At 40.9% G+C, this 11,281-nt stretch overlaps 1 protein-coding gene across 1 annotated transcript; it reads right to left on the bottom strand.

Moving 5' to 3' along the window:
* Positions 1-9,106: 9,106 nt before the first annotated feature.
* On the bottom strand, positions 9,107-10,470 carry vvl (ventral veins lacking). Its single transcript, XM_090404334.1, has one exon. The coding sequence runs from the start codon at positions 10,468-10,470 to the stop codon at positions 9,109-9,111; it is 1,362 nt and encodes a 453-aa protein (XP_090260460.1). The 3' UTR covers positions 9,107-9,108.
* Positions 10,471-11,281: the final 811 nt, after the last annotated feature.

Raw genomic sequence — 11,281 nt, forward strand, 5'->3', positions numbered from 1 at the left:
TTCGCTATCTTATATGGACTTTGCAAAATTATTACCAAATAGACGTGTGACCGAATGTTTAGCACTCCTGCCCTCCACCCTACTAGATGTGGGTTTGAATCCCACTGTGGGCATAGATGTTTTTAAATGCCTTCAGGTGGTAGATGAGTTTCACTGCCCACTGTGAAACCACCACCACCCTGATTTTTAAAGGAGTTCGAAAAAGTTCCATCTTTGATTTGTTCAGCAGAATTCTTGGAATATCTGATCCTCATCAAAGTAATATAATCGAGTTGTCGCTGTCGTATTTGGACGGTTTTTTGACTGTATTGAATATACTTTTACTAATGATAATATATTGGTAGATAATACTACATAATGGTTAATTTAAAAAAAGCAGAATTCTCTTCTTAAATGCATTCTTTCGCGCTTTGAGTCTTGCGGATCCTCGAGAATGAAAAACGCCTTCCGTCTTAAAAACGATGTATTCTTCACTGGCAAAAGATAGATACACTAAAATGATGATTTGTCGTTGGTAATGTGACCAGTTTCATCATTACACTGATATTGTGAGGTTTTCAGCATATTAATATACATAGCAGATAACAAGTTAATCTAACAAAAAAGAAAAAAAATCAGACTCCTCTTAGAAAATTCCTGTGCACTCACTCCACTTAAAGGAACAATAATTAGAAGATTTTCGGAATCCAATCCAACCGTTTTATTTCGTTGACAACAAGAGACTCTTCTTGAACGGTGCCTTATTGGTGAGGGCTTCGTTCCATGCACTATTTAATCATCGGTAAACGGTTCCTCCTAATCCTTTCCACTTCACATGGTAAATATCTTATCCGTTTCAAAACTTTATCTGATTTCTTGTTCGCTGTAACAGAAGCTGCACTTGTCCTCCTTACTCCATCTTTCAACTGTGTCGTTGTCGCTCACCAGGCTTGTCGTACCGTCAAACAGTGCATTTAGGCTATAATTTTATTCAGTATATGACCTTGTTCTGCTGAACAGCAACTATGCATCGATAACATGGAACCACCGCGATGCTTTAATTCACGGTGATGTATTACATCTTCTCTTCTCTTTTGGAGTCAAATGTTCTCTATTTTTGTAACCTTTCGGTAAGAACATATCTGTGTGTGTGTGTGTGTGCGCGCGCGCGCAGTTAAAGATATTGTATGTGTTAGTGAGTAGCAAGGAAATGTCGAAAAAATAATTGTTGAGTCTAAGATCGTATGCGAAGTTATTGACGTTTCTTAATTCTATAAAGAGCTTGTTTATTAGGGACTTAAAAGATAATGAGGCAGCGCTTACTTTATTATCCTATGAAATATGGTTTGTGTTGTATGGATTACATATAGACTCCATCTGAGCACGTAAAACTGCGTGCGATTCTATTGTCAACATTACTTCTGAATGCATGAAAGAGAAATGTGCGTGATATGGTTATGGATTCTACAGATGGCGCCACCATGATAGAATATCTCCTAGAAACGATAATCTAATAATAGCAGCTTATGCAGGACTGCTAATATCAGTCTAACTGTAGGCAATGGGCCGTCGTCACATATAAGCCAATGCAAATGGATAATGAATACATGTACATAACGTCACATATAAGCCAATGCTAAATGGGTAATGTGCAAAACACACATCGGGACACTCGAAGCCGTGGCAAGTTTTCACTCAAAAAACCAATAGATAAGATAGAAGATGTAGCCGAGCACTGTTTACGGTATCTAATGAGATGAATGCTTGATAAGAAAGAGGCGTCAGAAATAATGGATGGCAGGGAGAGGCTGCTCAGAGCAAAAGCCAGAGAGAGAGAGAGAGAGAGAGAGAATCCTGAGGGACGATGACTTGAGTCCTTCCTGACAACTATTAGTTGTCAAGATGATCACCAAGGAATGCTTCGAAACGTCTCGTAATTGTATTAACAAACTTATATATTTATGGTGGAATAATCCACTGTTTATTGGACTGTATTTAGTAATTAGTTTCGTCGAGTCATGGATAAGAAATTGTAAGAGAAATAGAATTTCTAATAGGACGAGATATCAGAAAGCGAGAGAGACAGAGAAAAGCAAATAACTGTCCTCAGAGTAGTTTGTCGCTGATTCTTGGCAAGATTTATTGTTTTCCAAACACAGAATTCAAACGTTGTTTATCGTTCACTTTGTCAATTTCCATGAAAGTGGCGGAGAAGAGTTGAGCTACACGTAACAGAGAAATAAAATAAAACCAGTCGTTTTGAAATAGGAGAAAATAATGAAGACGTACCGGATCTTTTGTATTGAAAATAAAAGTCCATGAGGGACGTGTAAACAGACAAAAAAAAAATTACCTCTAAGGCAGAGAGAGAGAGAGGGAAGAGGGAAAAAAAAAAAGTCCCGGCATGCAATTAGAGAGCAAACATTGTGGCCATGTTGAATCACGGCTAGGTTGGATTTCTGTGTAGGCAAATGTCAACATCTGTCTTATGAGAGAGGGCCGCCTCTTGTACTGATAGAGGGGGTCTCGCTCAGCCCTAACATGCCAGGGCAAGCAGTCATACACCTTCTTTCCTGCTACCTGACCTCCGAGCTTTTCACGGTTCACCTGGGGCTGTCTTAACCGATGGTGGTGGCCGGCTGCTCGAGCTAAAGACAATTTTCACAAGGGTCGAAGAGAGAGAGAGGGAAATACGTCAACAGAACAGCAGATGATAAAAGGGACTTTTGTTTCGTTAAAATCACTGAACTGTGCGGGAAATAATAAATCTTTTCCCACCCCCTAAACCACCGACCAGATGCTAACGAAACGAGTACATTGTTTTAACGCAGCTTAGCTCGGCAGCGCACATATTTACATTTTGTAGAGAGAAAAACACGCATTTACTCAGGGGACATGATTTACGGAGAGACCTGTTAATTAGCAATTTTTGTGAGTTGTTTTTCCTTTCCTTGTTTGTCTTCGTCGAAACTCCGTCTGTTTGCCGATTACTGAGATCTTTACTACGGTTTTAAAAATGGCTTTGGTTCGACCTTTGAAAGCATAAAATGAGTCTATAGCCCGCCAACCTGTTCTGAAGTTAATTGTATAATTAATATATGATTAAGTCTTAAATTAAGTTAACAAATTGCTAATTGCGAAAAGATAATTTATTTCGCATATTGCTATTTAATTTTGAGATTTTGAAACTGAGAGAATATTGTGGAAATTTGGTATTTTAAACTGTTCGTATTGTTGCCAATTGGCAATTTACTAGTATTGTTAGTTAGCAGTTGGGAAATTTGGTACTGAATACAATCACGATGTATATACATCGTGATTGTATAATATATATATATTAATTTGCTTACAAAAAATTTTCTTACAAAAAAGAATTTTTTGTAAGAAAATTCTTTAAATCAAGCATTTTAAAGGATTGTTGAAATATTTTGTTTTTTCCTCACCTGCGTAAAATTAACAAGATGCATAAGATTGCATACAACGAAAAATAACTGAGTAAGTACATACACCGTACAAATGGGAAGAGCCTTGTTGAAGTTGGGACAAGCGGGGCGCTTTCCCCTGGGGTGAAATTTCAAATTAGTACATAGTCGGTATCAGTCGGTGGGGGGAGGGTGTAAAAAGAACTCGCTTTTCCTGGGTGAAAGTGGCTAGACGCCTATACTGGTGTGTTGCGTTGTGTATATGTATGCGTCTGTGTGTATACAAGACACTAAATCGTAGACTGTTAATGCTATTGTAAATTGATAACAATAGAACTTAGTTTTTAAAAGAAGTTAGGGGAAAATTATAAAACTTGCAAAATATGTCTAGAATTTGCTCATATCTGGTTGAATCTTATGTTAATAGAAACTACATCCATTGTTGGATTATAGGGAATGGATCGGAATGTAAATACTTCATTGTTAAGTTAACAAAGAGAAGACAAGAGAACATCTCTTTACCAAATCAAACAATGAGGTGTGCTGTTGAATATCGTTATCATATCATTGAATATTGTTATCGTGTCTGTTTAGATTAGGACCTTGCACTATGACGTATTACCATATTCCAATCGTAAAAAAAAAAAAAAAAAAAGAAAAAAGAAAGAAACGGTCAGTGGCTGTTATAATAATAATAATTCAAGTTGTTCTGTGTTAGAATTTTACTAATGGTTAGTCATATCCACTTTTTATTTGATCCTGTACGTGGATTGACTTAATAAAAAGAGACGAAATTGAGTCCCAGTAAATGAAAGAAAAAATCAGTGAAAACACCCAAGACTGTTGCAATAAAAATAAAAGTTAGAAACAAACACAGAAAGCAGGCAGAATCTTTACTTTTAATATGTTCAGATGAAGCAAGCCAAGTGAAAAAAATGCTTGTCATTGTTGGCTTGGCTTCCTCCCCCTTTTTCTTTTCCAGCAAAGAGTGTTGAAATATTTTCATATATTGGTTGTAATACCATTATTTCATACACTGGAATGCTTTTAAATCGCCATCGGAACGTTAAGCTGCAAGAAAATCATTTTTCATATGAACAGCAGAAGTGGTGATCAGAAAGGGTACATTAGGAATATTTCTATAGTTAACGTCATAAAATGTTTGATAATATGACCATTATAGAACATTTCAAATGTTCTATAATTTGCATTGCTGTTTACTGTTTCATAGCAGAGCGTGGATGCGTTAAATATCATCTTTTCCTGACTGCTGCAATCAGGTCATGGGTGAATATTCCGAATATTCCATACTCCAAACATGGAGTAAGTACTGCAAACACACTAAACTTATCATTTAGAACGAGCAAACTTTCTCCAAATCAGATGAACATATCACGAGGTTTATTAAGCCATTTTCGTGCCTTTCAGACGCACGTGTGGCGTTATTGTGAAGAACGACTTCGTCCTTTTATGGCAAGATCCAAGTTCGAGTCGTGTCAAGTGTGCGAAGAACATTTTTGGGACTATTTCCAACCGACGTTTAAGGAGTAACATCCAGATTGGTCTAAGACAGTGCACTCAGTTCACAGACATAGAACACTATCATTTCCTGGCGTAGTTTTTGTATTACAAGTTATTGAAATACGAAACAGATTTTGTATTTCAATAACTTGGATACAAGGTTCAGTAACCACACTAGCAAGGAGCGATCGTAATCTCTCCTCCTCCGTCATCCCCAAACATACACTCGACTCACATTGTCGTCAATACCAATGCGGCTTATCCAATGCAGGATTTCACTCCCCCTGCCGGCTTAGAATTGTTTAATTTGCATACACGGCAGAGGGATGTGCTTAATCGATTATTTGCGTTGGGGCGCAAATTAGGAAGATACAGCGAACAACTGACAATGGGTGACTATACTGTGGGTGCTCAACAGAAGGCGAAGATTCTACCGATTGTGATAGGGAGACTATATATATATATATATATATATATATATATATATATATATATATATATATATATATATATATATTAAACTTCAGAAGGAACTTATATTTCTCTCTTGGATGTCCCTGCTTATAGTAAGGGAAGTGCTTCTAAAAAATAAATAAATAAATAAATAAAAAATAAATAAATAAAAAACGGAAGAATATCAGACAGATTATTTATCGAATGATAAGTAATCCTTCAATAGATCAGGTATGGTTCACAGCCAAAAGGCACGATGAGTCGGTGTTATTTTCGAATATTTCTACGGCATCAAGTTACTGCGGTATTAGATGGTGTATAACTGCAGAATGCTTCATGGAATGAAACTCTTTCTAAACTCAGAACGCTCTCAACGATTCACATTTAAAGTTCTGTTGTTAGTAGTAGATCTTCAAAGCATAAATTCCCTTGTTTTTCTAATATACGACAAGCAAACTTTGGAACACAACCGAGATGAGAGTCGCTAAATGAAGTACGCTGTTATGCTTGTATATGTTGTTCATCAAGTCATCTGAAAAGTAACAAAACTAACCCAATCTTTTTTCATATATATATATATATATAGCTTACTTATAGTAAAATTTCTTTTTCTAAACAAAGCTTCAATATTTTTGGGATTAAAGTGAATGGGAGTAGAATCATAACTAATTTAAAGAAAAAAAAAATCACTTTGTATAAAAAAGGGCTGCAACTAATTCAACGGAGTTTAGAACAGGTCACGATTCAAGAATACTTATACTCTGGAATCGCTGTATTGCTTGACGGTGAATTTAGACTGTTTTGTTGTGATGTATTCCATGAAAAAAATCGATATGTTGCACCATTTTTCAAAGCATCCTTTGGTGTGGTTTATATTCAGTGCTTATGTCTTGACGATAACAATGAAGATCAGTCGGTAGACAACTCAACTCGATGGTCAGTTGCCTTCATGACCACAGCCTGATCACAAACAGTACGATGTACTAAAACAACGTACTTAACTTCCACTATCTGTGTTCAATTGCACTGGTGCCAATGCAGCTAAATCCTTGTAAGGCGTACTGCAGATGCATATCAGAGCATATGAGAGAAAGAATATTATGCTATCTTTAGTACAGTGTGAAGTGAGTTCAAGTCTAAAATTAATGAATAGGAAAATCAAACATGATCAGCGCTCTCTCTCTCTCTCTCTCTCTCTCTCTCTCTCCAGTTCATCAGCTTTTCATAAACTAAACGTAGTACATATTGTCAACTCTAAAACAAAGGGACAGCCTTTCCCATGGTTCCCCTTCTTATCCAGATAACCCCGTTAATAACCCTAAACGCATTTCATTATTCCGCCTAGTTTGAATGGATTAGGCTTAATTATGTAGTCTGTGCTTGGTGTAGGATTACGAAGATTCGCGCTCTCTAAAACAGAATAGGATTAGTAATGTCAAACTGGTGTACAACTTGATTATTTCGGAGAAATCTGTTGCTTCTCTTGGAGGATCAACCTTTTGAAAAAAGGTGTCCCCCCCATTTTTTTTCTTCCTTTCTTTCTTTAAAAATACACTAATCATTTTTGAGCTGGAAGAAACACAATGAGGGTGAAGAAAAGGAGTCACACGACATCACTGGTAGCAAAGATAAGCCAGGGAGACTCCTGCTGCGTTTGCATCGACTAGCAGGAGCCGTCGCCTTGCTGGTACACTGTGGCGGCCTCAGGTCGCACTACATATACACTAGTCTTGGCCATGCACGGTAAAACGAATCGCTGTTATTATAGAAAATGGGCGGAAAAGTTAACTATTTGCAGATGACGTCATTCGTGTATATTTTTAAGCAGACGCATGAGAACTGTAGTGAGTTACATCGCTAAGAGCGCATTGCCTTTGTGAAATGAATCTCGATGCATTTTTTAAAGTGCACGTTTTTGTTGCTGCTAAAAAAAGCTATCATAGTTTCTGTGTGCTTGAAACATGAGTCTCTGAAAGTGAAATAAAGCAGAGAAATAACAATCCATAAGACAAATGATTATGTCACAGAAATGGTGGGTTTATTGTTTTTTCAATCCAATCTCCATATCATACAACTATACGTCTTAAGTAAATGAAAACAAGCAAAAGGTTAAGTTATTCCTGTACATTTTAAACTGCTGGTTATCAGAACAATGTTTGTTGGCGTTTTCTAAGTTAACCGCAATGAAAAATCAAAACAAGGGAGGAGGAAAGAGCCACTTTTTTGTTTTTCCTTAATTGAGTTCTTTGTTAGATTAATACTGGCCTTGCAATATTGGTCATTTATTAGCTAACGCCAACAATCACTGCACAGCGCGCGCTGATGTTTGCCCGAAATTGAACTAACAATAGTTGATTTCATTTAATTAATTATGTTTTTTAATTGCGAACATAGAAGTTAGGCCTAATAGCATCAAGGCATTTGCTTCCAAATTGGAACTGTAATTAAGCTAAAACCTATACAGGAATTTTAAATAATAATAATTTTCTAAACACAGAATAATAAACGCAATGTTTATACAAGATAAGAAGTGAGGTAGGAATGTTAAACTGGCAATTTAAACACCTTAAATCATTTATAGCAGTGAAAACTGTTATAAAACTAATAAAACACATTGTATTAACTGTTAGCATAGCAACTAATATATATAATATATATATATTTCATACAGTATTGCCCCAAAATAAGCAGATGAATGATAAGCAATAGGAGTTTACAATTATGTTGATGTTGTTGTCGGTAGTGGTGGAGGTGGTGGTCTGGGGTTTTAGAAGACTTACAAAGCAACAGACATGTGCATTAGGCCTAATAAACTGTTCACTCACTAATTTATTGCAGAAAACAGATGTCAGCATCTTTATATACATACACACAGGAAAAAAAAGGGGGGTTGCGGTGCTGACATAATTCTGCCTGAATGTGCTCACTACTATGTCAAAATCAAAAGTTCTCGTATACTGAAATCTCCCCTCTTGAGCACACATTTATACTACACAGTTTCAGAGGCAAACCTTAAACTAGACAAGAGGGGAGAGTGGTGTGAATACGTTTTATAAACAAAACAAAACCCCTCTCCGTGTTACATTCAACCCAACAGGTTCCTATTTCTTTTGTGTCTATAGTATGTTATTTCTTGGTCCACGGTCTAAATCTTCCTATTGACGACCTGTCAGGGTTTCTACAAGCGAGCTGTATTGGGCTAAAAGTGTGCAGCTTTCGCCGATCGCCTTAAGCGACCTAACCCCTAGGATATAGTACAGTATAAAGTGCCTGGCTCTCCTAGGTGGGTGGGTAGGTGGTGGATGGGTGATTGTGTATAAAAACCAACACCTGGGGGGGGGGGTTGGTGGAGGGGAAACTAGGTGACGTTCTACACTAAGGCTTTCTAAAACCCTGGCCGAGAAGATAACCAAAGAAAGGTAACCTAGCCGTACACCTGGACTAGCGTCTCGCTGAACTTTGACCCTTTCCGACTACCTGGTATGGATTGACCTGTCGTCACACCGTTCGTGTGTTCACTACATACAAACTAATCTTGGCACAGAAAAACAAATATAAAGTCTCACCTGTCGGCACTATTTACAAACGGAATGTTGGTCTGTAATCTCTCCTACAGTCTCCGTAAAAACTGCCCGTCATCGGGCGCGTTTTGGCAGTCGTCCGTCACAAGTCCACTAGGTTTGTGCACAGGTCACAGAAAAAAATGAAACGGATGGAATTCCGCAGTCTGAGGTCAATGCGCCGTTAGGGACTGAGCTACGGAGTGGGAAGAAAGGCTGGTGGTATGCGGCGGAGGTGACTGCATCAACGACGGACTGTGAGAATGTGCGTGTAGCGGACTTCCCCCATGGCCGAGAAGCATGTCGTTATTGGTCCCCGACGGGGTCCCCTGACCTCCGTTGTTCTGCTGCAGCTGTGCGATCGGAGGGGTCATCCGCTTCTCCTTTTGCCGACGATTGCAGAACCACACACGCACGACCTCTTTTTCCAGCTGTAGACTGTCCGCGAGGCTCGTAATCTCCTGCGCTGACGGTTTCGGCTGCTTATGGAAGTGACTCTCGAGAGCGCCTTTCACCGATACTTCGATGCTCGTTCGCTTCTTTCGCTTACGGCCTTGAGCGGCGATTTTGTCGATGTTGGTCGGCGACCCCGTGGTACTGTCGGCTTCTTCGAGCCACTTGGCTAGAAGTGGCTTCAACTTGCACATGTTTTTGAAGCTCAACTGAAGGGCTTCGAATCTGCAGATGGTCGTCTGGCTGAAGACGTTTCCGTAGAGCGTGCCAAGTGCTAACCCCACGTCGGCTTGGGTGAATCCCAACTTAATCCTCCGTTGTTTGAATTGTTTGGCGAACTGTTCTAAGTCGTCGGAGCTCGGAGCCTCCTCCTCTCCACTCTCGGGGTGCCTGTGGTCGAGGGATCGGGTGTGGCCGTCCAGTTGATGGTGGTGATGGTGATGTTGGTGCTGCTGGTGGTCGGGATGCGTCGGAACCTCCCTCATGGCAGGATGCACCTGGCCTCCGCCGTGGGCCAGCATTCCATTCATTCCGTAGGCCGAGTGCTGTAGGTGCGACGGTCCATTTCCCGGCGGCATGCCACCCATATGTGGCGACGCTAGCGACGATGGGTGCCATGGGTGAGAAGCCGCCATATGCTGCGGAGGACGGTGGTGGAGGGCGGTGGGGTGCAGATCAGCGGCCGTGTGTGGCGGCTTGATGTCCTGAGAATGCAGGCCGGGAGGAGGCATCCCCGTCGACCACGGTCCGGGATCGTTGTGAGGTGGCAGACTGACCCATTGGTGGTGCGGAGCCAAAGCGTGACCGTTGGGGCCCTGATGCTGCGGCGGCATGTACTTCATCTCTGGAGGCTCGCGCGCGTAGCCGGCCTGCGAGGTGGCGACCTGCATGCCGGAGCTGTCAGAGTGTGTGTTCGTCAAGGAGGACACTGCGCTTGTGGCGACGTACGGATTGGACATGCTGGTAGCCATACTGAGGCGGGCATGGGCGCCGCTAGCATCCGCATGCAAAACGACCCCTAGTGCTATGCGCTCTGCATTGGTCTCGAGCTGGCCTCGCTCAGCGAGACGACCGACAATCATGGCGGTGATGGATAGGTTTGTGTCGCTCCGTCCGATTGGCTGCTTCTCCACGTGACGTGTGCGGGGAGGGAGAACGTCACAGTCACGTCCCTAATGCAGACTACTCATTGGCGGCATGTTTCCATGCTGAAAACTTCGGAACGCTGATGCTCCGTACAAATCCGGCGGTCTGCTAGGAGTTCCTCCGTCTCTAGCGAAGGCCTTTAACGTAATCGTGGCTGGGAGTTAAGGGACATGCAAGGTCGATAGTGTCACGGTAGCTAACCTCCTCTCTCTCCCCCCCCCCCCCCTCTCGACGTCCCCCTTTCAGCTGCCGTTGCCCATAGTAGGGCGGAGCTCTTACGGAGGCGGGATTCGGGGGCACTTGCCGACAGTGATTAATACGGACAACGTGTGCACGTGAGTAGACGTTTTGGTCTGTGCCGTCCGCAAAGTTCCCACTGCTTGGATTAGACTTTCAGTTCGTTTTATTGAAACTACATTTCCATGGGAAAGAAAACATACACACACACATACACTGACACACATCAACGTATGCAGTCTGACTGACCTCTAGTTGCATTTACTCCTTTCACGTCTCTGCATTTGAGCCACCCACTATGCATTCTGAAAGTTCGTGTTGTGTTTGCTAGGCACATTAGCTATTGTAACTCGGATCGATGGGCTGCACTACAGTAGGGAATGAATCTCACATATCCTTTCCATGCACATACAACGTGTTTGGTATACCTCAGCGACATCTGTCGATTTTAGTAGACGGATATCCCAAGTTAAAAATAGAGAAAAAAAAAAGGTACCGGATCATGTTATA

This window comes from Typopeltis vanoorti, chromosome 14 (assembly GCF_054136105.1).
Source record: "Typopeltis vanoorti isolate ZY-2024b chromosome 14, IOZ_Tvanoo_1.0, whole genome shotgun sequence".
Taxonomy (NCBI): Eukaryota; Metazoa; Arthropoda; class Arachnida; order Uropygi; family Thelyphonidae; genus Typopeltis; species Typopeltis vanoorti.